The following is a 27,611-nucleotide window of genomic DNA, read 5'->3' as shown; positions in this document are numbered from 1 at the left end:
TGGTGGGCATTTATTTTCATTTTTTAAAAAAATGCTTCTTGGTTCTCTCTCATCTGGGCATTTCAATTAAATTACCTTATATGAGGCTGTCAAAAGCAATGAATGTGAGCACTGACTGTCTGTAACGGTGCTGCAGCAGGAATTTGCTTTCAGAAATGATGACATTAATTTGAAGTTAGCAATATGCTGAGCAGTTCAACTGTTTGAGTGTCTCCCAGGCACTGCCTCTCGCAGACAGCTTCCATGCACAGACACAAACGTATGGACCCTGGCTGTCAACCCCTCCATGCTCGGAGCCCGCCTTCTTTCTGGTGATAACTTTGAAAGACTGGCTGGAAGCCCAGGAGTGCACAATTAATACCAACAAAACCTCATATCATTAAAGAAATTGGGGCATTATTTATTTTAGATACACAGCCTTGAGATGGAAGTATAAGCCACATTAGACTTGTGTTGGTCCTCCTTTGGTCACAAAAGAAAGCTCCCCACACGTACTAGCACCAGCTAGTAACTCTAGTAAACTCTGGAGAGAGTCAGCAAAAACAAAAGAAGGGGAAAAAACGAGGCCAGAAGAGCAGACTTTTCTTGCATTTCATTTTTTCTTAGTAAAAGGATCAGATACAGGAAAATATACATATGGCAGCTCACAGAACACCTGCACAAGACAACCCCTGAACAAAACACTTGGCTGGAAATAGCTGGCACTCCCCCACCTCCCTGCTCTCTGACACCCTCTGCACTGCCGTACAGGCTGCTAACCACACAGTTAACGCTGAAATCATGTCCTTCATCACAAATGCCGACATCAAAACGTTCATCAAGTTCATCAGGAACTGGAAAGTCTTTACTGGCCTTCTCACATGTGGTTCTGTATTGACTGAACAACGGGCACCTGTGCTGTTCTGGGATTTGGGTTGTTTTGTGTTTGCTTTTTCGGGTTTTGGAAAGAAGGGTTTAACAGGAGATGCAGCAGAAATAGTGCCTGCTCACCTTAGGTCACTGCCAAAACCACTGCTTAGGGCAATAGCTAGAAAAATACCTGCAGCCACGCTTGCAGCTAACTGAAATAATCTTAATAAGGTGAAATGAAATAGGCCCTGTCAGAGTGCAGTACCTGGACAGGTAATGGAGCATACTTATATGACGCCTGCTCCTACAAACAGCTCCTTACGTTCTCATCGTCCCTGACTGGCACAAGCATTGATTTCTCAGGAATTGTATGGGTTTGCAGACCCACTGCTGTGGTGTCTGGCAAACATCAACCACTGACTGGGGTGTGGGAATTGCAGAACCTGCCAGAGCTCCGTGTTTCTACACAGGGGACATGAAACCATCTTTCTCCTTGACCTGAGGTGCTCTGGGCAGCCCATCTGTAACCTGCCCACAAGCAGCAAAGATGATGAAGGATTTTACATTGAAGCAGAAAGCCTTAAGCTGAAACAACAAATGCCAAATCATATGAAAGGTAAGAGGGGGTGCAGGAGAACCTAATGGCTAGAAGGAAACAGGTTTTGTAAAGACACCAGGGGAAATGCTCTGATCCACCTGATCCCTGCCAGCTCAGATGTTGGTCCTCTGAAGTCAACGGCCAGTTTGCCAGTGACCTCAGTAAAAGCAGAACTGAGCCACTTCCTCTGCTCGCTTTCCATCAGGCAGAGGTCAGAAGGCTGCTATCTGCCAGCGTCTGTGGGACCTGTGCGCAACACGGCTTGCTTGTCCTGGGAGAATCCCAGCTTGTCCCTTCCAGTGCAGATGGAAAACCAAGTACAAATAAGAGTGCATAAGGTTATTTTTGTAAGAAGCTCACTGACCTGGGAGGCAAAGAGCTACTGAAATGAACTGACTGTGAAGGAAGAAGAAAATCAGGAGGGGTCAGACACAAGATGTGAGAACTTTCCATGAAGGACGGAAATTGAAACAAAAAGCAAATCAAGTGAGCCAAGCACAAAAAACAATGGTACAAGGACTATAGCATTAATTTACACACTCCTTCCCCCAAAAAGTCAATGAGGAAATCAAACAATTTCCAACCTACAAACTACAATGCCATGCCACTGAAAACGAGAGGCTTTCAGCAAAATTAAACTCAACTTTTAAACCCATTACAGAGAACATTAATACCGCCCAAGTTTACTTGGGTGAGAGCTGGAGAAATTGCATGGGGGGAATTTATGGTTTCCAATCTCAGACCACCAAGTCACCCTGAAGTAAGTTGTCCATATGCTGATGCTGCCAGGTGCCTGCAGAGTCAGTTCATTTATCTCTCAATGCTAAACTGGACCCCTTTAGCTGAGCTGTGTAACTCCCACCACCTTTGTCACTGCTGGAAAATGTAAACCAGGGCTGGAGGACACAAACTCACGATCACAAGTACACATTGTTTAGACAGCTCATCTGAGTTTTCTTCAGCAAAGCAAAGCATATGATTAGATTATGGACCTCAGTTGAGTCGTACACGTTATTTATCAATGGCTGCCAGACAAGACTGTGAAATCTCTGCCTACAAAACGAAGACAGCAGGGACATCCAGGGTGTGCTGAGGGAAACCACCTTTGGGAATGATCTTTGGAGACCTCCTCATGTTACTCATAGAGATGGCCTGAAGAAGTCAGAGTAAAAATTAAGTCCAGGTGCCTGGAGCAGAGATCCATCCCGAAGGAGACTGCACAAATACATGTCTGTTTCAGGTGCTTTTTCATCACCTTCATCTGGCTCTCCTCCTCTCTCCTGCTTGGTACACCAGCATGACCAGACCAGAGGCACTAAGGCACAGGAGCCCAGGTGATACCAGGTGAGAACACGCAGAGCACTTAACTGTCGTTATTGTCACTGCTAGTTCTGTCAATTTAGAGTGCACCACAACACATCAGTAATTCTTCTCCTGCCAACATGGAACCTGTTTCCGGCCTGTAACATGGAGGATTCTGGGCACTGAGCTTTTTAACTTACTCCTTTAACTCTGACTGATGTGCCTCTTTAGTCTGCTCTCACACATGCACAGCTAGACACAAGTAATGCCATCTTTTTGTGATCTAAAAATAAACAGAAGCTGCCACAGCAACAGGGTCTCTGCTTTTGCCTCAGCTTTTCTCACCAAATGCATCCCAAAGGATCCTCTAAAGTGGGAAATGACCTGGACCTGGGAAGTGATCCACTGGAGAAGGAATCACCTTTGGATCCAGTAGGGCTCACTATCTTGCACTTTATTATAAATGACCATATTAAGTTAGATGTCAGACAGATTTTTTTTTTTACTTAGAGGGTGGTGTGGCAGTGGCGCAAGCTGCCCAGAGAAGCTGTGGATGTGCCATTGCTGAAGACCTTCAAGGCCAGGTTGGATGGGGCCTGGACAGCCAGATCTGCTGGGTGGCAACCTGCCCATAGCAGGGGATTGAAACTAAATGATCTGCAGGGTCCCCTCCAACCTAAGCCATTCTATGACTTAGAATAAAGAAAACTGTAGTTGTTAAGGATATGACAACTACAAGGATACAAGATCGCAGTTTTCCAATCTACTGTTCCTAGAGTAAAGCTTACTTCCACCTGCAAGCACTTCAGTCTCTGACTCCTCAAGCAACTGTTGCACAGCACCTGCACAGATTCTTGGGATCATCTGCCATGGTTAGGGCTTACAGGATCTACCAAGGTCACTGGGGTGAACAACCACAAAGCAATGCCTGGTCTTGCTGAACACCCATGACTTTTGTTTCACACAGTTTGTGGCTTTCAACTAACTGCCCAAGTCCACCCTGCAGATCCATATTTCCAATAAATGTGTATGTCAACATGGAAGACTTTACTCAATAACCTGTGGTTAGACTTAAGAAATAAATCAATATCACCACTGAGCTAAATGTCACCACTTCATTAACCACAGATTTCATAATATATTAGCAATGTGGATGAATGTTTTCTGATTTCAATGTAAGGGGGCAGAAAATTGAAGTTGCACTGGTACAATGAAATGGGGAAGGTCACGCAAGCAAGTCACTGCCCACTGGATTTAAAATTCAGCTCTCTTGGCTCCTGTACTCATGTAAACGCAGAACAAGTCACAAAGGTCCTCGCTAGCAGTGGGATCATACATGTTCCGACAAATGCAGAGAGGATTTCTGTTTACGCCCAGGAGGGAGGAAGGGAGGACCTGTAATTCATAAAGAGATACGCTATCCCCCATCTTCAGTAAAAGTTATAAAGTATATTACCAGATGTGACTGAGGGCACTGACAGCCAGAGAAAACCAACCATCATCTCAGCAACATGAGAAGAAGAATTTTCAATGGAGCAAATGGCAGCATTCATCACTTCCTCAGCCCCCTCTAGAATCAGCTTCAGTTAGACACTCATTCCCCTGCAGGGAGCACGGTTTTGTAGACAGTGTCATGTAATTCATTTAACAAAAGGGGCAGTCAACTTTGCATCGCTGATACACACTGAAATGGAATGTGATCTGCAGTAACGAACTCCAGATACACACAACAAAGGTAGTTTTTAAAATACATTAACCTTCTGGCACACACCAAAGATTACAATAAACCACAACTGTTCCAGACTAGCACAGGTTTAAAGCTCCCAGAGAACTATATTATTGAGACTTAACAGTAAGCAAACACTGGAGAAAGAGCAACATATAACTAATCCTCTTGTATGGCCCTTCCCCACGTACACATCAACAGCCTTGCACAAAATCAGGAAAATTAACTGTGGCTGGAGGCTTCCAGCAGCTGCTTCCACCTGCCCTGTCCCCGGATGGACAACCACGAGACAGAGCCTTCTGCTCAGACACTGGCTGCCGTAAGAAACTCTCCTATGGCTCACAGCCCCCTGTCTAAATGAAGCAGTGAATTTAACAGCTTAGGAACACAATTGCTCGGGGTAAAAATCCTCCCAGAGCCCTGCTGGTTATTCTAGCTCAGGCAGGGTACTGAGCTGATGCAAGTTAGCTCCATGTTTAGAGAAAAACAAAGGGAGCTTTTCTACCTGCCTTTCTTAGCTCTGAAGCAATCCCAACTCTGCTAGACCTTTACCAGGATGCATGATGCAGATTTACAATGGCATTCAGCAATTTAAAACACAAGGAAGGCAAAACATCCTGCCAGGCACTGTCAGTCTCATCTCTGCACAGACCAGAAGCAGCAATGTATGTCAGCTGGAGGGACAAGATCACCACAGCAACAGCAAATCCTCAGTTGTAATGTGAATTTGCTAAATTCACATTAAAATAGAATTAAAAGATGAAAATAGAAACAAAATCATTTAAAAATGTAACATGTCCTTTCAACAACAAATAACCATGCAGCTCTCTTCTCATATATTATTTAAGAGGCATTAGGAATCCTCCAAGTTGTATAAAGAGAGAACTGGAGATTCCTAAGCAGTAATCAGTGCTCACACTGATACAGATGAATCTAACCAATTACATCCAAGAAAAGATCCATTTGATGAGTCTCAGCACAGGAAAAATATCCCACTGCCTAACTGATCACCCTGAAACAAAATCAACAGTACACAGGAGAGCAAAGGAGGAGGCCACCAACTTCTTCACTGTTGTGAATCGTCATCCAGGCAAGGTACCATAGGACACTGCAGCCTTCAACACATCAGAGGCAGCCTCTCACTTCTTTTCTTTCTTTGTCAGTTCAGCTACTGACAGATCAAAGGATGAAATGTGCAAATTTCTGCTGAAACTTTTACTTTCTCTACAGCCCTTTTAAGTCTGAATGAGGTCATGTTGGCAGATCAGCACACATTCCACGTCAGACACCTACAGTTCTTCCAGGCTGTGTTAATTAACTCCACTGCCGGGCGCGGCAGCCTTTGATATCCGCATCTTGGATGGAAACGACACCAGTTCAGGGGAGGCAATGGAGGAAGAAATTGCTGAAGTTCCTGCTCCACTTGAGTTCCTGCCTTCACTACCGCCTTTAAAGGATGGCAGGTGATATTGACCTAGATTCACACAAGCCTCTTTCAGTGAGGAACCATCTACAAATGCTATTCCATTCAGTCACTACTTGTTTTTTGTTGTTTGCTTTTTCCTTATTAAAACCTGTTTTCAAGCTCAGTTCTGTTCACGCACACATACATGCAGCAGCAGCTTTTTTCCCTCAAAAGACGAGTTTCCTCAAGGAACTTGTAACTGTATCTGTTGATTTTTCAAATAACCTCCTCATAAGTGATAACCTTGTTGACTACCAGTGGCAACCAGTACTCACAGAACAAACTCTCTTTATATTCACACACTGCCACCTAACCATCATTGATTACTATGCCAGTTGCACGGCCTTTGGACAAGATGTCCCACAAACGTGACAGAAGCTGGTCTTCACACCCAGGTACTGAGAACAGATACAGGTTTGCAGAGAAGCCTGCAGCAGCTGCAGCACAGGAAGAGCAGTGCCAGCTCTCACATGCAGCCACCCCAGGGGGTGTCAGTGTGAGTCTGCTGCACCAGAGTGCATTGAGACAGCTTCTGAGCCAGGAGATGTCTAGTCCAGGCCAAGGATGGAGGGAATCTGACACACAGGTAAAACAGACAGCGTGGTGGTGAGCAACACCACATACTATTTAATGGTTTTTTTTCTAAACGTTTATAAACATAAAAACATAAATTGAGTTCTCAGCATGCCAACCCCCAGCTTAGGGGGATCCTGCCTGCACCACCGAGGTGCCCGTGGCGCAGTGACCCCGCAGGCCCCAGCCCTGCCTCCTGCCACCACCATCATGGCAACGCAATGCACCTCGTCCCGCCTCACATCCACAGCTTCTGGCAATTTGTCACATCACTGTAAATGAAAGGCACCTCGTAAGACTGCTTGCCACTTCTCTCTGGCTTATCTTAGTCAAACACAAGAAAAGCAGGCAAAGACAAGACATCACTGGAGGCATTTCATATCATCTTTCACTTCCCTGACCTGTTCTTGTCCCAGCATTATTGCTGTTCTGCATATATGTTTGACAGCTTCTTACTCTGCCTGATCTGAATGTCTGGGTCATTGCTTCTTGCCAGCCAACAAAGCACTCCTGCCATGTGTCAGTAGTGGATAAGACCCCAGTAAATAACTGACTAATATGGGACCTTTTTTTTTTTTTTTTTTTACAAACCATACCTATTTGAAAGCCATGCTAGGGCTCGGAATCCTGACACATCTCTTTAGAAATTGAAGGTATCATGAAGAAGCCAGAGCTGTGAACCCTGGCAGCTGTTGCTCTCCCTTCCCCTCTCAATCTCTTCCCTTGCCAGCATTAGGTACTTGCACATTTAAGATCACCTGGGTGGCCTTCACATACATTTTAAACATGTGAATATTTAACTGGCTCTAAGCCTGTTTTGCGTCTTGAAATTTAACTTGGCCAAGAAAACAGACCTGGTCAGAAACACCATTAGAGCTTCCAAAGCTCACACAGAGCAGTTGGGTACCCAGAGAGACCATGCAGTACTTGTCTGAGACCGCTAACTACATCCTCCCCAGAGCAATGCTCCTGCAGCGTGGCTGGCAGCCAAGAAGAAGAGGATATTCAAGCTGATTAACCAGAACCGATCAAAGACTGGGATTACAACCCTTTTATCCTGATGCACACTGTTAAAGTAACGTTAGAAGTTTGCACCACCAGATACAACGGACAAAGTCCACCAAGATCCCACCGTCTTGGTGCCTGGCAGGAGCATTCCTACTTTCAGGCTTGGGCAAGGAATACAAAAGCTGGTGCTGTAAGCAGAACCAAGGAGAGTTCGAGGCAGCATTCACCAACCTAATAAGCAGAGAACAGCTGAATACAAGAAGGATCCACCTACCTAATAATTACGTAGTTTAGGTCTGTGGGTTTACAAAATATGCTGATTAAAACAGCTTTGTGTGGAATCCACACACTGTTACCTCTCTATCTTGTAATTCGGTATCACTGAAAGGACTCTAAATCCCTATCCCAGAAGAATTGCAAAACACCTCCCCATAGGCACAGGCGTGCCCCCAAGGATCAAGGAAGGCTTTGCCTCCTGAAACTGGGAGCCTCCACCATACTTGCCACCATCTTCAGGCCACACAAAGGGCCCAGGAATGAATCATTCTCCCATTCTGTTCTTCTAAGCTCTTCACATGCTCAGCAAGCAGCGTCCTAAACAACTTTGTCCTTCCTGACTTTTCACTTTACTTTTAAATAAAATGAATCAAGTTAAGCAGGCTGGTATTTACAAGGATAAGTGGGTGTTCACCTTGCTGGACCTCTTCACCTTCTCTTTAGCACCTTCTCAGTCAATCTTTTCATGCTATTTTTTTTCCCTTTTTTGTTCTTCAGTTAATGTGTAAGAGTCAAACCTGATCTAGCAACTACAGGAATAATTAGAAAGGCTTTGCATTTCCTCATATCTTTGTAAAATCTGTCATCCCACAGCAGGCCAATCCTTTGGAAGAACTGTAGCCAAGTCAGAATTGGTAATGCAGCAGCACTTCAGGAACAGCCGGGTCACTCCGCCCAGGGAGGTTTAAAAGTTGAAACAACACTCTGCAGCAATAATGGAAATGCAAACCATATGAGGATGAGACAAAAGCATTTAACCTCTCTGGAAAATGAGTCTTCAGGGTAACCACATTCAAAACATATTTATCTAGGGAGATCTGGAGATGAGTAAACATGGAATATTATACCCAGCCCTGCATCTGAAGGGAGGTGTGAATGCTCCATACTACACAGACCACTCTTGCCACACCAATCCTGCAGGACTATCACTGTCACAAGGTGACAGCAAATCACAAGAATTTATTGCTAAGCCACCACGGTGTGTACTGCATCTATTTTTGCAGTTTTGCAGACCGAGTACCAAGGTGCTCATGTTCTCAGAGAAGCACTGGGAAAAGAAAGAACAGCAGATATGGGGATACACTTTGGGAAGAGGCAGCAAAAGCCTGACTGACTTACAGGGAAAAAAATACAAGGCACATGGCATGCAGTACCTTTGCAGGTGCTTGTGAATTCACCATGTTCTAGCTTAAGACCAAGAGAGCATAAACTCACACAAATCTTTTGGCAACGGTTGTATGACATGACGTAGAATACATTGTTACAGTCACGTTTAATTACACCACACATCCTCTTGAAAATGCCATGTCACTCTGGGGTCTTCTGTAGCATGCCAAGCAGCAAAGCCATAGTTCCTGCCTAACTACAGGAGAAAGGACCTGTGTGAAAACAAGCACATCTTACTTACTAGATGGTTTTAGAATACTGTACAACTCACACTAAAAACAGCGCCATACTGTGATATAATAACTATGTGAAAGGACCTGGTTCTTCCAAAGGATCAGCAGCATCCCTTCGCACGATACCATTGTGAATAAGTATCCTCAACTAATAATCACTGTCAGACATGTTGCTTTTCTTCCTAAAGAAAATTGATACCTTGTTATAGATGTGAAATTCAGCTCAGCTGAGGTGAAGCCAGGTGAGAATTCATCTGTCTGCATGCGGATATTTCAGAAATCTGGCTTTTACCTCTCCCAGAAGCCTCGAGGTGCCCACTTGGGGTTGTGCCACCCAGATGAGAGGTCTGGATGCTTCAAGTCTCCAGTAACCAAAGGCTGATTACTCCACTGTCACAAATAACTGTGATAAAGAAGCATTAGTGGAAATGGTGGTCCAGAACTAGAATTTGTGCAGTTTCACTGCATAACACCACTACACCTGAGCCAACATTGATAATGACTACATCATGAATTTGTGGATTTCTCCCTCAAAGAGTGACTTGCATTAGCAATTTAATAATTGCATGCCTTCTACACACAGCAACCTCTCTCTTTATACATCCAATCAGCATTAATTTAAATGCAAGATAATTAGCAGATGAACTCACGGACAGGCGATGAAATGATCCCTGAAAATTTAACCACTTGATGTCTTGTAGTCAGGTGGTATGAAAAGCAGCACACAAAAATAGTTGGGAATCCTAATAAGATACACTAATAAGAATACACTTACAGCAGCTGAAGCAAAATCTTATCACGGGCAGCAAAATATTTAAAAAACATGAACGCATTTCAGAGCACAGACCAAACTCAAACATTTGTTTTTCTCCAGAAGATGATCAAAATAGTAAATGCCACTTTATCTTTGTCTTTCCACGGTTTGTCTATAAATAAGTCTGCATGTAGATATACTGACTGACTAGATAGTTACCATCAACACAAAGGCAGGTATTAGGTGGCACTGTCGCTAGACTTTGTATGTGCTGATCATGACAGCCCAGGAAAATATGTTTGCGCACATAACATGTCCACGTGAGAGCACTAAATCAGAACCACACTCAACATACACAAATCTTGTGTGGTTTACTTGCCAAGCTTTGGGCAGTCTGGTGGATCCCAGTTTCCATGCCCAAGCAAACACCTCCTGGCAGCCCATGGCGGATTCACCTTAGCAAGGAGAGTAGTTTTGCAGGCTGCAATTTTTTTTCTTTTTTAACTTTTTTTCCTCCAAAGAAATATTCTTAAAAACTCACAAAGCAGTCATTAAAGCAATGTTTTGCACACATAACAGATGCTGAGTGCCTCAGTCACAGAGCACTTGGGAGCAAATCCCACAGGAGAGGCAGAGGAAGCAGACAGGGAGGGCCCCAGGAGAGGCAGTGTCCAGCATCGCCCCACGCCAGCTCTACATGAACGCTGCCTGCACATATCTACATGTCAACACAAAAAAGCCAGCACCCGGGGAGAAATGAGAGGTGCCTACACGCTCACATACCAACAAGAAACCCTTCGCTCAGTGATATATGTAGTTAGTTATTTTAAGACTGATTAAATATCTCATGAAAATGAACTGTGCATTTGTGGCAAACCCAAGCTGAGCAGTTTGGCAGGGATGTTAGGTAATAAATAGTTCCTTGCACCATGGATCATGTGAGGTGATAAACACAACATTTCTTGCCACCTTTGCACTTTAGCAGTACTTAAGTACAAAAACAAAAACGAAGGTACAGAAATAGAGGTACACGGAAATAAAAATGAAAGTGAGACTGCATTTGAGATCATAATGACTAATTATGCTGTGAGAAAATGATTATTCTACCTACTGTAATTACACTGCGCTTCTCAATATTACCAACTCTGTGTGTAATGCTATTTTACACAACATGGGTCCAAATAGAAAGACTAACGTATTAATAATAAACATCAAGAACTGACTTGTTAGATTGCCATCGAGTTGTTACGTCCCTGTTCTTACCAATATCTTTATGTTCTGGTAAATAGCTTGTCCTTCTGATGGGTATTACTATTCCGAATCACGTTTATATAAACTAAGGAAGAAAATAACATTGTTTTGATTTGCTCTCATTACATATCTCCTAAAAAAATACGCCAGGGCATTTTGGAACATGAAGAATGCCCACAGTTATGATTTTTATAAAATGCACTTTAATCTTACACTCTGTTACTATTTCATGATTTGGCCCTGAACAATTTTTTACTGCATCCCCTCTTTGAATTCAAAGCTTACCTACTGCAATGAATATTTATAAATAGTACATTAATTAAATGTGCCTTACCTTCACTAGCCTAGAAAGACTATTAATCATCTGGCAAGCATGCGAGCACAACACAGCTATTATTACTCATGGGTACAAACTTGCAGGTAAAGCTGACTACCACTGCACAGTGTAACTGCCTCCAACAACCCCAAGCACGTGAAGAAGCTTCCTCCCAGAGATGTTTTGTCTTTCTCTCACCTCACCAAGTGATGATGCATCACATGCATTTGCTAGATGCTGCAGGCTGTTTTTCTTTTCTTACCTCACTATGCCAACAGCTAGTGAAACGCACTTGTAGTGACCACCCTGAGACTGGGCACACAGAGGACACCCTGGTTTATTGGGGAAGGGTTGTTGGACTCTCCTCACCAACACCTCCCAGAGAGCACTCACCAGCACACTGGGGAGAGTCAGTGCCAAACACAAGATGCAGCTGTAACCAGCAATAGGTTTGCTAGGGGCAGGGTTACAGAAATACAGTATTTTTTAAGAGGACAAAAGAAGTTTAAAAATAAGAGCAATCACCAGCTGCCTCATATCAAACATCTGAGGTACAAACATGTTCTTCTTTGCCTTGTGTCATTGCTGAATCGAACTTCAGTCAGAATGAAAAGGTGTTTCATGTGCTCTTCTATCAGTAGTAGCTGCAACCAACGCTGCTGGTACTTCAATATGTAAGTAAATAAACCCAAGAGGCTGCGGCTTAGAAACTATGTATGATCTATTCCTTGACCCTGACTAAATGCTCATAATGTTCTTTGATACATGACAGTACGTGTTAGGCAGCAAATATTTTTCCATGGGAAATGTTTCCCCGATACCCCATTCATATCTTTATTAATCACAGATCATCTCAGAGCTCTGAAATTCTAATTTGACAAGCATCTAAAAATGTAGAAGTTTAGAGTAGCCTTCACTGCGCGTACAGTGACTGAACATGAGGCATTTATTTTACCTAACACAGATAAAGGCATCAGAATGATGTACACAACTGCCTAGTGCATTTTTTTGTTCTCTTTAGCTACTCACCTTAGTTATACTGTATGGAAAAGGACAGTCTCTTCCATCACATTTGAATTGGCTGCCTTTTCTCTTTCTCAGAGGTCCTATTAACTGTGCCTACGCCGACTCCATTACCCTTTTTCCCTCCCTCTTTCACAGTGAATCAAGGTACACATTAACCACAAGCGTCCCCCAAATCTAACCCTTCCCTCACACCACCAAACTCTCCCACCCATTTTTGCCCCTCAGCATCTCCATTCCCAATTCCTTTTTGTTAGTGCTCTTTCCACCTCAAAGAGGCTGAGGCCTGCCACCGCCTGCCGCTCTTGCTACTGCTGTTGCATGTCATGTTTCAATATCTATATTATCAGTGACCTCATAAAAATTCCCTCTGCCCTGTGAAGGGAAAGGTGCTAGGGGACTAGAGACAGGGTAACCTACTTAATGGGAGCTGGAGGGAGCAGTCGGCAGGGAGGGAGGAAGGGGACATGAGTGAGCAAAGCGTGATCTATCAGAGCAAGGTGGGAAATGAGGCTGTGAAGCAAGGTGTGAGCTGAATGCTAACAACCTGAATGCTTGGCTGGGATCCTCTCCTTGCTGTTTGATGGGGCTACACCAGATCCTCTCCTCTTTCCATCTTAGGCTGTCCTCGGGCAACTTCACCTAGGCCCAGATGTCCAGCCGTCATGGCAATTTATGGCTGTCTGTGCTGAACCTGTCGCTAAAGCCTGGAGAGCAAAGTGCTCAGTGCGCAGCACATCACTGCGCAGCCAGGATGGAGGCTCGTTTAGCCATTCAGATGGTACTCCACTTTTGAAACACATCCCTGACATCTGCAGGATCTGCAGTATTTGTTGTGTGTTTTTTTCATAACAGCATACCCCATTCCCCACCTTTCCCAAGAGACACTCTTGTCCTCATATTACAAATGAAGTGTGTAAAACCCAGTGTCAGGTCACATTCAGGGTGTGTGAAGGCAGAATAGGCAAAAGAAACCAGATCTGTGAGCACACAAACGAATGAGCTATCTTTCCTCCTTTGTGCAGGCTTACATAAATTTCCCTCCACAGCTTCCAAACCACAGTTGTGATTAAATATACATAATAATGCTCAGTAATTGGGGGTAATTTATACATCCCATTAAAACAAAATGCATCTCTGATATTAGTAAGACAGTACCAGCAGATGAACTAAAAAGACCAAAGATTTGTTAATAGGAGGCACAAGGTGGTGTTTTCTGTGCTTACCTTCAGCACTGTGATATTCCATGCAAAGCTTTCAATGGCTTTGCTTAATTTTCTTCCTTTCAAACCTTCCTTTGTCCCAAGGTTATGAAGCTCTTCATGGAATTCCATCCCTAAAAAAACAGATCACTGCATCACCCTCCGCATGATTGATTTCCCCTACAAAATGTTCAGTGAGCATTTTTCTCCTCACAGCTGGCACTTCCTACATCCTGTTTGTGTTCCCCCCTTCTTCCCCATCAGAACACCATTCCTGGAGAGCACCTTCCAGAACACAAGTGTTACGTGCAACCTTGCACATGCCTGGTCCCCACACAAACACTCCTCCGGCACTTCTGCTTGCAGAAATATTGTGACAAAAGGCGATATTTTGTCACTCTCCTTCAATGGATGACTGTGCCCTGGGAGGCAGTCTGGCAGATATGAAAGATACCTGTGCAGCACAGAAAATACAGGCTCAGGTGCACAGCTTCTTCTAATCTTAATCACAAGTCATAGAGAAAAACCCTTGTACTCCGCAATGACAAATTATTTCATGAATGCACACCACTAATGGTAGGATTGCTGTTCCTGCAGCCTGCTGAATATAGACTTCCAACCATAGCCTTGGCAATTGTGACATTTCATTACTGGAGACTAGAACTGAAGAAATCTAGGAGCAGATTAAAAACTTTAATAAGTCCAATTAGCTCACCAATTCTATGAGATTCGCACAGTGTATGCAAACATTTCTCTGAGGTTGCTGAGAATGAAGAGACAAAATGGAGAAAGAGCTGCTTGTGTTCCATTAATTTTTACTTTACAAAGGCCTAATTGGCACTAAATCACTCCAAAACATCTGAAGCCCACTCTGGCTGAAGAAACCAAGTTCAATCTCTAGTTCAGTCTCCAATTTCATAGCTCTCCCTCCCCTAGTGTTTTAAGGTAAACAAGTTCAAGTTTTTTTGAAATTACATCAAAGAAATGCCCATTGACACCTGACAGAAAACACCTGCACAGAGCACAGAGCAGCTATTTTAGCACGGTTGCTGAAGGAGACAGCCCCTGATGCCCTGAGGCAGGCTGCAATCAGCATCAGCCTGCCCAAAGCTCTTCTGGAAAACTGGCAATAGCCTTCTTCTTGCCCTGCACCCAATCTGGAGGTGGCTGAAGTCACAGCTTGAGAAATACTCAAGGAGTTTAATCTCACACAATGTAAGGCTTACCTACTGTTTATTCTCCAGAACTTCACTCACTCACAAGTTTTCCAGCAACTGAACGGAGCTCCTGCAACACTTCCTTTGGAAAACAGTCTAAATAATTGCATTTCAAGCAAGATTTCCTTTTAAGCTGCCTCATGCCAGCGGACTTACAAATCACATCACTTGAATAAGAGAAAGAAAATAGTCAGGTGACTTGCTTTGTCCTCTGAAGAACTAGGAAGGTCTACAGTGCTCAGTTCCACTTGGACAGCCCTGCCTTTATGCAGCGTACTTTATTTTTCACCTTGAAACTCACTTCCTCACCTGTCAACTGGAGACAGTGCTGCCCACATAGAGGCAGCTGCTAATATCTGTTAGGCTGTGGGAGGGAGCATCAAAACCACACATGAAAAATAAATAAACAGAACCACAAATCCAGCAGCCTGAGAAGTCATTTAGGGTCCCTGTGGCATAGGGAGCCTGGGCCAAACCAGGCTGGGAATGCACTTGAAAGGGAGTGGGATTGAGCTGAGGTTGGTGAAAGACAATGTCTTAGGCAATTTTACCTCTAACATCTCTTAACAGGAGGAGCCAATGCACAACCAAGATGAAGCCCTTCAAATGCAGGAAGATGTACCACCTCTCCTCCATTTGCTACCACAACTCTGGCCATTGCTCCTGAGCCCTGAATTTCAGTGAACAAAGACTGGATTCCACCTTGCCCTTTTAACACTTAGAAATCAGTTAAATGCTATTATTGAAACAGTCTTCAAGCTTCTTCTCATTAAAAAGATGGGTTAAAAAATATGAATTAAAGCATTTACTATAAAGCACCAGTTTCATTCATTATTTACATTTAATAGAAGCAAATGGGTGTAGACCGTTTCACTTGCCAAATCCAAAAACGACTATTGGAAAAAACAGTACTTAGAATTGTTGTGGTCCCAGAAGACTATGCCTGAGATCATAAATTAAATACAGTAGCTAGTGTTTTTGCATTACTGAGCTTAGAGGCTCATTGCAGGTTACAAAAGGCGCAGCTATACAACTAAATTGACTGAAAGCAGATTTTATTTCCTCAGTGTAAACCCATAAATTCACTGCATGAATTTGTTCGGCATGGTTTCTGATACATGAAAGCTGATGGATTTAGTTGCAGAGGATTAAGATCTTAACACTGCCGAATGTGGACTCTTATCTCTCTAGCAGGGCTTATTTTTGTGTATCATCGTAAACTACAGGAAACATGTCCCACTTAGGAGTCCAGGTTACTGTCCTAAATAAGAGATGAAGGGGTTTGCATGAATAAGCTGAGCTGTGAATCACAGACATTTTGGTGATTCCTACCATCCTGGAAAAGGAGTGTGATCTTGTGGCAGAACAAACAGCATATGGGTGGCCACTTTGGAAGCCATCGCCTCCTTTTCTACTGATATATGCAAAACAGAGTCCCAGCTCAGGTAGAGACATCCAATATAATATAACAGCAATACATGATCTGCTTTAAGCCCACTTACACTGATTTGTGCCCATGTAATGCATAATGTGTATTATGCACGGCCACATGGATTCACTGGAACACAACAGAATTATATTGGTGCAAGTTTCCAACATCTAAAACAAACCTAAATGGAAAAATTAAGTAAAGGTAGGCAAGAGAACTTGGTCCTGTGGGTTTCAAAACCTCTCGCCTACAGTGTGTTTAAGGGGATGACTGTGACAGAGAACAGAGCTCAGTAAAGGCAGCACATCTTCTCACTCTCTTTTTAATTGAATTTCTTTCTGGTTCATTTGACTGATTTAAATGCTGTCAGACATTTCAGGTCTGTAGACCAAATGGAGAAATAGCTTTTGAGATGAAAGCTGAGCATTCTTCCCTGATCCTGCACCTCCACTGCTGTTGGAGGATGAGCCTTCAGGAGGGCAGAGTCTGCTAAGGAAAACCAGGATGCTCACTTAACTCTCAGGAGAAAGATGATGCACAGTCACAAACTGTAAGAAAATTATGGCACGTTGTTTCCATCTCCCATCCAGAACTGCACATTAGAGAAGGATTACCTGCTTTCTGACACTGAACAATCTTGTCGTGAGTGATGTCCGCCGTCTCAATAAGAACCCTGCTCTCTTGAATCATCTGTCAGAAAAGAAATGAAAAACAACAGCATTACTAGGGTGTCCTGCAACATCTCATCCACAAAAAGCAACAAACGTAAAACCCAGGAAGAGCTCTGTTCTGCAAACAAAACCATAAAGATTGGATCACCGCTTCATATCAGGTCCCCTAGATCTATATTAAGCTAAGTGACAGTTGCTCAGGAGATGTTTTGTTCCAGAAATGAAGGAACAGCTGTTTTACATAAGTGAGACATACTGTAAATAATGTGAAGTGATTTCAGGAGAAAGCAGAGTTAGCAGACAAACAAAACTCATTCTGTGTGAAACCAAGCCCTTTCTAATTACTATTTTCCTTGAAATGGATGAAGAAGTAAATATAGGCCTCAGCATAAGCTGTTACCAAAAACGTTACCAAGTCATGAATAGCGCTGATTTTGAGAGGTACTTAATCCTGTGTGTAACTGTATGCATTACAGTAGTTCACACAGTTCAGTTGCTTGAGGTTCTCTTTGCAGAAATTCAGACTGAAATTGTACAGCTTTCAGCATCTTGGTGTTGCTGTTGAAGTTTACAAGGGATAGCAAAAAATCAGCCAGGTAGTTTCAGCAGGACTACTCACGAGTTTCAAGAGACATCCTCATCTGTGCAGCTTCCCAGAGTAGACCATTAGGAGAAGCACAGATGAAATGTCCATTATGTGACACGTTTTCTGAGCCTCGCCTCTTGCCACTACTCTTCCCCTTTGATGTTAACAGTCCTTCCAAAGCTCTTCAGAAGCCCAGGCAAGCAAACAAATTGTTTCAATGCTTATTCTGTGAAATTGCAGAAGGTAGCACATACGTCTGTTACAGAAGGAAAGAACATGCTGTATAGCAAATTATGCCCGTGAATAATCTCACTCTTCTGGGACTTACAACACAAAACTCAGGCAGAATGAAAGCAGTGCCAATTAGAAATGCAGCAGAGTACTGCTTAATTTCTGAAAATACAGAAACCATCATCTGAAAGCTCTGCCAAAGTGCTACAACTGTAAAAAGCATCCCTACTGTCAAATGCACTAAGTATGAAAACACAAGCAGTCAGTTGCAATGACTTTGGTGAAAGGCAGTGTAAGTACTAAGCCAACCCTCACAAATTAGCATGTCTTACTATTTTAACTAGATACAAGGGAGGAGACATTTCCACACGTCACACACAATCTTCTAAATTCTGGAAAAATTCAGATCCAGACTTTGCTGCTTATGCCATCTCCACTGCTAAATAAAGTTATTAAGAAAGGCTTACTTTAATAGAAGTGCCTACACCTTCACTTCAACGTAAACAAGAAGATGAGAAGAATAAAATCCATTGCCAGATTCACATGCATAAAGAAGAAGGCTCGACACATCTATAAGAGTACAAAATCATTTTCAACAGAAGATGTTTGGTAGATATGCCTGAGAGTTAAATTATTTTAGATAGTATCCTTTGCCTTTCACTGTGTATTACTTGCTTGTTCATGCATCATGTTGATTTTTTTCTCTTTGATATTTTCACTTGTCATCTGGAAAGAGATGACAATTTCTACCCACCCTCTGGCTTTTCTGTGCCGCAGCACGTAGACTGTGCAGAAGCAGACATTCAGTCGCCAACTACAAGTACTGCAGTCAGTCTGAACAGTAAAGCCAGTCACTAAGGAGGCAGCCAGAGGCCCAACATGCATCTCATGGGCATGCAGACCAGACCCGGTGCCTGCAGCCAGGCACTGCTGGCCACATCCTCATCACACCAGGGCTTGCCCACAGCCCCACTGTGGGTCTGCACCTGCTCTTCCCCCACAACAGCACCAGCGAGCTGCTCAGCGAGGTCAGTGCACCTCAGCCAATGTGCCAGACTTGCACGCACAGATCTCCAAAGTATAAAACCTGATTTATGAGAGTCACAGCTATGACACACAAAGAGCAAACTTGAGAATCATGAGTTTTTACATGCAATTTGGTGAGTTTGACCATATCTTCCTCCAACTACTGGATCCACTCCCAGGAGCTTCTGGTGCAGTTGTCTTTCAATTACCAAATGTGAAAGCATTACATTTGTTTTTAAAAGAGAATTGGCAAGAGGATGTCAAATTTTTTTACTGCAGAGCAGGTAGAGCAGCACTAGCACTCTTCTCCTTCGATGCCAACATCAAAGTCTCACTGCTCTCAGCAAGAAAAATTAAAAACAGATCATGAAGCAGAATTTAACTTCTTCCTGTTCTCTTGCGCAGTGGCACTCTTGATAATATAAGCTGCTTTTGTCCTGTGACATATCCTGAGAACTAACTCAGGTGACCAGACTTAGATGATGCCTTTAGTTCACCACCTGGCATTCGCCCTCAGATGTTTCTCTAGCAAATAGCAAATAGCAGGAAGAAGTAATACAACCTGGCCCAAATACAATACATGATTTTGGAGGGTCTACAGTATCTTCACCAGGCGTGATAACACTGGGTGGGATCAGTACTTCTGCACTGCAGGCCAGAAACTGCTCCCAACAGAACTGTGTCTGCAGTTTAAGCTGGCCAAAAATGCACTTCCCAGCTTTGCAGTAAAAGATCAGAGAGATAGATTATTGCAGAGATAAAGCAAGAACATTTGGTTCAAAGAATCAGAGATGGATTCATATAGATAAGAGTATGGCAGGCAAGTAACTGCTATCCAGGAATAAAATGATAGCACCGGGCTTCGGTTTTGTGGCTGTTGTTTTTTTTTTTTTCTTCCTTTAAGTCTGTCACAACAGATGCTCTTCAAAGGTTTTGGAGCAAATCCTGGGAACAAAACTTATACAATCCACAAAAAAAAAGTATAACAGTAATGTGAAAATCCAGTTCTCTTTTTTCCCTCGTGGATGTTGTCATTTACATGCAGGAAAACTCCTTGGGGAATATTTACAAAGTTATTGCTGTAAAGATCACCTAAAATGCTGTCACTGGTAACTGTTTACTGGAATTACTGCTAACGATGTCTCAGTACGCAGTCTACCATGGGTATAAGCAGGTGAAAGCTACAGCTAGAGAGCCAGGGCTTCATGCACACCTCTCTGCTGGACCCAGGAAAGCAAGTGGCAGGTTTCCTAGCCACAGCAGAGGGTGCAGGGCCAGGGATGGAGCACATTGCCTGCAGGCACCTCTGCACAGGCCCGACTGTCAGCCCCACAGCTCTGCTCGTGTCAACTGCTCCTGCACACAGCCCTGTGCTGTGGAATCTAGAAAAACCTTTTTCTTTTCCCCCTATTTTTTTGGCATTGGTTCTTAAATGACTCCAGAAACTCCTAGTCTGAATGTTCCCCTGGCTTTTCCAGCTGGCATCAAACCCAAAGCCCTGCTTGTGGATGTCAGCTACCTCTACTAGCAGTGCCAAGACAAGAACCAGAAGCCCAAAATACAACATGGAGCTGTGGGATTTTCTGCTGGGAAGGTAACTCCATAAATCACACAACAGCCCAAGATTTCCAACGCCCAGTTTTGCCAGCAATGTTATGACATCCAGCAACGTGTCTCAGATGTGAAGAGTGAGTGCCTTTTGCAGCCTGAATTTCCATACACCTCTGCACTGCTAAGATCCCTGCTGAACAGTGTTCTCGAGGTAGTTTTTAAGACCCAGTCACCTGCCCAGAGTCCATCAGGCTGATTTTTAATGGCAGCTCCCAAATGGCACCTCAGATTGGCTAGTGCCTTCAAAAAGCAAGAGATGTGTTCTCATCCCTTCGGAAACTCATGGTTCACCACTCTGACAATAAGCTTTAAGGGACTGACCACAAATAAATATGTTCTAAGGAGCAAACTTTAAAGGATGGATGCTGATATCTAGGTCCACTTGGAGCCAGGACAGCTCGTTTCCCATGTTAGAAAGATTTATCTTGAGAGTGATGTGTTTCAAGTAACTACAGGGGAAAAACATGGACAAAAATGGCAGCGAAGCCACACAAAAACTTGATTCTCTTACAGGAGTTTCCAGAGGTACTTTGCTGACCAGCAGTATACACCTACTGAAGTAGGAAAGAGGAATAGGGTGAATGAGAAAAACTTCCTTTAACAGGATTTCTAAACAGATGCAGAAGGGAAGAAGGAAGGGCATAGAACAGTAGTTTACTAAAGTTATTCTATGAAGGCATCAGAACAGAACTCACTCTGCACATCACACTGAAACCCAGGGAGCAAGTTATAAGCTGTGACTCGCTGCTTGTTCTGCCTGCCGGCTTGCTGTGCCCCTTCACGTTGCTTGGATCCCGCTCACTTCAGAACCAGCCTCTGCATCCCAACAGACAGGGGCCAGTGAGGAGGGCACGGTGTGGAACAAAGCGGGGGTCCTGCTCCTCCATCAGGGGCTCTGCTGCTTTTCTGGGGGAAAAGGGACACCAACACTGTGCACGTCCTGGAGGTGCTGACCCTGCTGTAGAGGCTGCAGTACAAGAAATACTCTCACAATGAGAAGGGAATAAGTTGCTCAGAGTAACAGAAGATGCACATGGCATAAGTCCCAGAAGTACCTGTCATATTTAATAAACTAATGGAGATGAGGAATACAAAACCTCATCTGCATATACTAATTTTTTTCCTGCAAAGTTGCTCATTTAATTTAAATATTCTTACAAAATGCTGAAAACAAGCAGCTTAAATTTGATTCACCTCAATCTACCTGAAGCACCCTGCTGAAATCAGGCAAGGTCTCTCACCAAAGCACAGGAGGTGGGAGCTGGCACAAACTCAGGAGCTCTCTAATACACAGCCCCTGAGAATCAGGAGGTGGAACAGACCGTGGGCTGAAAATATAACCGGCCTGGATTACTAAAGTGTCTAAACACTGCCTGCAATATCAACTTCAAAATCACACTTGCAGAAAGATGTTATGTATCATGTTTGTTAAGTATTATTACAAAGGTAAATAAATGTAAGTGAAACATAAAGTATGTTTACACTAAATACATTTTTTTTAACTCACAAGAATTTCTTGTTTGTACTGATGTTTAATCACAAGATCAGCCAAAAATGAATAAAAAATGTTATTTCTTTTTATTTTAACGAACTCCTGTGCTACAAACCAATTTCTTCCTTTTATTACAAACTACTCTAGAAACTGAAAAGGGAAGAGGAAATTAACTCAGCAGAGTCTCATCAAAAAAAAAAGGACAGGAAAAACTCCTGGTGGCAAATTAAAGCACTGCTTCTGCTGGGAAGATAAATGATAGAGAAGAGACAGTTCAAAGAATCTACTCATAAGTATTCTGATGCTTAGAACAGAAACCGACGGAACATCAAATTAAAAAAAAAAAAGAGAGAGAGAGCTTCCCCCTCTCTCCCATTCTCCCGCGCCTGCCTCAGACAAGGAAGAATTCTGCCTGGGTAAGGAATGCCGTATCGTGTCTCTATTGCTGCAAAAAATGCCACAGAAATACAGCCAATTGGAAAAACATCTGAAGCACAAACTGAGCTCATGAAAATTTCAAGAGGATTTCCTCTAGCACCAAGCATTTCTTGCAGACATTTGGGACTTGAAACTGCCAGACAATTAATCATGTGCCAGCAAGCGTTGTAAAGAGGATTTCCACATGGTACCAAAATGTGGGAAGAAAAGCTGCCCACCTACTGTGCCTTGCCTCTGTCCCAGTACACTCCAAGTCAGGTTTCTGTATCTGATCCTGTATGGGTTCAGCCCAGCAATACTTGTTAGAGATGGTCACATTAGCTGGAAATCTCGGAAACACCTTAGCCACACAGACTGCAGAAGGAACTGAAGGAAATCCACTCTAAGTTCCAATTTCACAGTTTTGCTTCCAAGTATTTCTGGAGAAATATGGTGCCAGAGCATTGCAGGATGTGACCTTGTCATGGTTTTCATCGGTATTTCACATCATAACATCATGCAGAGCACTGGGAGTTAGAGTTAATGCTGCAGTTCCATGGACTGTTTACTTCCTGAGTTCCGGTCTCTTGGTCTCAGAAGAGAAGAACAAACTACAACTCCCAGAAGACTTAATTTTTCTGTTTCCGCTTTCCGTTTGGAGGGAAAGATAAAATGGACTGGGAGTCATGAGACTGCCCTCTGCACTCCCCGGCTGTCTCGCCTACAGTATTAGAGTAAGGACTTCGGTTTTGGAAACTCTCTCTTCTGCATTTTATTAGCTTCAATTTCAATCATATTGTATTATATTGTATTATCCCACATTCTGTTACTACATTTAGTAAACTAATTTTCTTTTCCTTTAGCTCATTGCCACTGTTCTTTCTCATCCAGGCCCATTTCTCACCTTCTCCCTTCTCCCCCAGCCCCCCCTTCAGGGCAGAGATCCGTGGGTCTCCTCTCCCCCTTGTCATGGAAACCAGGTCAAATCATGACAGACCTGGTGCATGAAGACCAGTTCTTTATAAAACAATAGAAATAACTAAGAAACAGGGGAAGGAGTCAGCTTTCAACATGCTTGTGCTAAGCTTGACCAACTAAAGCACCAACTGGAATTTCAGTCTATAAGAAATGTTCTGATGGGACCACTTCCAGGTCCTAATTTAGAAGAATGGATGTGGCTATCAGAGAGAGAAAATGAGAGACTAGTGGGAAAAGAGAGAGAATTACAAGAAAAGGAGAAAGGAAAAGGATAATTGCTTTCCCTGTCTATGTCCAATTTTGGATAGAAAGCTCTGTAAGACAGCTATGAATTCAATGTCCCAGTACTGGACTGTGTTTGACGTCAGTGCTTTATGACACTTTCTTGGCAGTGAATATTATGCTCTACAATATCCCTTGTTTTCAGCTGTTCAGAGAATTGTGAAAAATGTCCCTTTGGGGATGACACTGTCCCAGCTGAAATACAAATTTCAGTGGAAAAGCTCAAAAATCCATTTGGTCGTTTTGCATTTACATAAACTGGAAAAATGAATTTTCTCCCTGGGAATAAATAGCCATCATGCTCGCATCAAGACAAGGAAACCCAAAAGACTGAATCTGAAAGAAGAATGGACAGGGATACACACTTCTGCAGATTTGTGCTAGCGTGCATGGACCTTTACTTGTGTCAGAAAACCCACTGCCATTAAATACATTGTCTTATTTCCCAGCAGTGTGTTTCTTCTCAAAAATCCCCAATCCATCTCCCTGTTAGCTGGTATGTTAACTCTAACTTGCCTTCTCTCAACCATACCAACAGACACATCATCCTTCCTTATCTATCTGTTACAAAACAACCAAAATCAGTTCCCATAAAGAGGCTTGAATACTAAGCAAAACATTCATGTGAACATGAGAATATATAACAAAAACATTATCTATCCATCTTTTGTGCAACTATGATTCAAAAACAGAGTAAGAAAAATATTTGGGGAGCTTCTTTAATTTTTCCTGAAAAAATAATACTTGCACAAGAGCCAGAAGATTGGGTAAGGACAAGAAAATGTATTATCGCGTGTGTCTTATTTCTGATTTCCAGATGATTTAATCACTTCATCTCAGAGGAAAAATAAAGTTGAACCAATAACTGTACAGCAAATTGCACAAGCGTCCCTTAGTTAATACATGCTTGCATCAGCAAACGAATACACTGTGCAGAGAAACCACAATCTGTTTACCAAAAAAAAAAAAAAAAATCACGCATAAAAAAAAAATCTAACTTCACAGGATAACTGTTTGCAATGTATAATTCAGCCATCTGTCACATCCAGCTGGGCCCCATCCCTTTTCCTCACACGGAGTATCTCCTTTTCTTTCTTTCTTTTCTTTGCCCTCCCTCCCCACACCCTAAGTGTGATCACTGAACACCAGCACCAGTTTGGCAGATTGTAAGGTGCAGCACACACGCTGCCTCACCTGAGTGAGATCCTTGCAGTGCCTGGCCACCCACGATGGGGAGCCTATGGGTAAAGGGGGACAGGCAAGGTCTGAGGAACAGCTCTGCAAATGGCATGCCCTGCTATCCTAGGATCACACAGTCTCCTGAGCTGGAAGGGACCCACAAGGACCATTGAGTCCAACCCCTGGCTCCACACAGCGCCATCCAAAATTCAAACCCTCTTTCTGAGAGCGCTGTCCAAACACTCCTTGAGCTCCAGCAGCTCAGGGCCATGCCCACTGCCCTGGGCAGCCCATTTCATGCCCACCGCCCTCTGGGGCAGAACTTTTCCCTAACCCCCACCCGACCCTCTATGACATCATATACTACACTATGTATAGTAGTAACCAAAACTGCACGTAAGCTGAAATAAACTGTTCTAAACTGTGATTCTGGTAATTACATATTCTTCAAGAATGCCTTCTCTACATTGCCCACGTTCTACCTTATTTTCAAGTGGTGCCATTCCCTGCACTCTGCAGAAACTCCCCTACCACTGAAGGTAACACCGCCGAAGCCCCCTCCTCCACAAGAAACAACAGTAGCTGATTTCCATAAAATTGATGCAGTGCAACTGTAAGAAAAATAGAGCCTCAAAAAATCATTCTGGATCCTTAGACAAAAGCACATCACATTTTATTCTAATAGAGCCTCTCTCAAAAGAAAATTTTGAAGGCTGAACACAATGGTAGAACTAATTACCCAGGAAAATACAAACAAACTGGTCTTTGTCTATCTGCCTGCTCTGACAAAGGCTGAACACAAAGGAACAAACAGTTATTTGTTTTCAGAAGGCTGTGGTAGGTCTCAGAGTATTTGCACCTCCATTTGCCTGGGCTAACACTGCCCGTGCCCCATTAAACACGCTGGTATGGGGAATAAATACAGCACATTAGGGCTGTTTTTATCAGAGATCACTTTCAAAGCAGACTTTTTTAAAGAATGTGAAATATGTGATGCTTTCTGAGGAACAGCTGCCCAGCACCCAAGGTACCTGTGCCTCGGACCTCAGCAAGAGAGGCAGGCCTGCAATTGACAAGTTTCCGCCGCGAAGATTAGGGCCAAACTTTTCCCCATTCTACCATAACAGGAGCTAAGAAGTGCATCCATTCATACAAGAGAGAGGCCAACATCAGTAGTTTTATGGTATGCATTTGAAATTGCTCTCAGGCTTACTCATTCAAAACCCACTTTGAGTTGAACGGACATTTCTGGGGAATGTAAGACATGCAGCAAGTAACTGTTCCAGTCACCCCAGTTCCACGTAGCTATGCTCATCAACAACTTAAAACTGCAGTATATCTTTCTGGTTTGTGAGTTTTCTTAACGGTACCCGAAACATTTTATTTTGCTTTCTACCAACATCTCTTTGTGCACTTTCACACTGCTACCAAGTATTTCTTTCTGGAGAACAAAAGCACAGAGAAAAATCGTCCTTTTCTGTTAACTTCCTCCTTTCTCTTTCTGTCTCCCTGTCTTCTTTAACACCCCCGGACATACTCCAGCTCACACTTGTTGACCCTGCTGAATCGCGTGCTGGCTACCTGATTTAACCTGTCACACAAACTGACCGGGAAAAGCTTAAAAATTACAAGTTCCTTACTAAAAAGAAGTACACTCTCGGTTATTACAAGTCACTGTAAATACCATAGCAAGAGTCCTTTTTCAGTGTCAAAACTACAAAATCCTCCACCACTACTCATTGTATTTTCAAATATCAAGACTGATAGAGACTTAATGTTCTAAATACAGAAAAGACAAAATAGATTTCAATCTTCAGCTGCTGACGCTACTTCAAAAAGAAAATAACCAAAATAAAGCAAACACATTCATAAAATCTAGCTTTTGCTTTTTCAGAAGCAAACAGTTTTTAGCAACATAAGATGCCCAACAAGCCAGACAATGTGAATGAAAATATCTTAAACTATGTTCTCATTAACCAGAATTGCAGCTCAAATCAGCCCTAACACAGGCATGGAAGAATCCTCTTTCTCTTCTCTTCACTCTGATTTTAAAGCCCTTGTGTTGTATCTTGATATTAGAAGTAATTTTTCTCCATCAGACACAAATGTGAAAGTAAACATTACTTTAAAACAGTTATAAAAGAGTTTTCATCTGCATCCAAAAGAGGCCCTTCAGCAATTTCAAGCAGAAAAACTATTTCTAAATCATACAGAGACCTTGATACATCTCATGTGCACTCTTCAGTACGTAATTATAAAGATAAGAGATGACACATTCATTTTGGTAAACTCCATACGTAGGCCTCCAAATACAGAAGAAATTCTTATTTTGTGATATTTGCTCTTTCAGCCAAGCATCTCACTACATAATGACTCCATCCTAAGTATGGCAGGTGACTGGACATCCAAATCCTCATTCTAATATTGATACAGCTGGTATTTTATTACCACAAATGCATTGCCTTCAAATAAAACTAACTGCTTTGGAAGGAACCCGAATACTTTTCAGAGTATTTGTAGCATGTCTTTTAATCACACTAGTGTCTCCCTTTTCTCCCCAACCTTTCTCCTGAAAAGCGTGTTAAAACAGCAAAATTTGAGACAGAAAGGAGGAGAGCATTTGGCACAGTGAATAGCTGGTCAAAGATGCAATTGCTCTTTATAACACTTTATGGTCTCTGGAAGCCATTTGATGCCCCCCAGGTTACTTACTGTTTTATTCCTTACATACATAAGCTGTGGAAATAAT

The 27,611-nt window shown here is 42.9% G+C and overlaps 1 protein-coding gene across 3 annotated transcripts in view; it reads right to left on the bottom strand.

Moving 5' to 3' along the window:
• PLCL1 (phospholipase C like 1 (inactive)) overlaps positions 1-27,611 on the bottom strand; it is a 200,154-nt gene that overhangs the window by 8,350 nt on the left and 164,193 nt on the right. For 2 of the 3 annotated variants that reach the window (XM_021398055.1, XM_021398054.1), the window contains 2 exons: positions 17,004-17,079; positions 13,768-13,877 (listed from right to left, as the gene is read on the bottom strand). In XM_021398055.1, coding sequence (XP_021253730.1) covers positions 13,768-13,877; positions 17,004-17,079 — 186 coding nt within the window. The remainder of the gene's footprint in view (positions 1-13,767; positions 13,878-17,003; positions 17,080-27,611) is intronic. The other variant, XM_021398056.1, reaches the window with a different exon arrangement.

This window comes from Numida meleagris, chromosome 5 (genome assembly GCF_002078875.1).
Source record: "Numida meleagris isolate 19003 breed g44 Domestic line chromosome 5, NumMel1.0, whole genome shotgun sequence".
NCBI lineage: Eukaryota > Metazoa > Chordata > Aves > Galliformes > Numididae > Numida > Numida meleagris.
The sequence above is the reverse complement of the archived record's forward strand: the minus strand, read 5'-3'. Positions and strand labels throughout refer to the sequence as shown.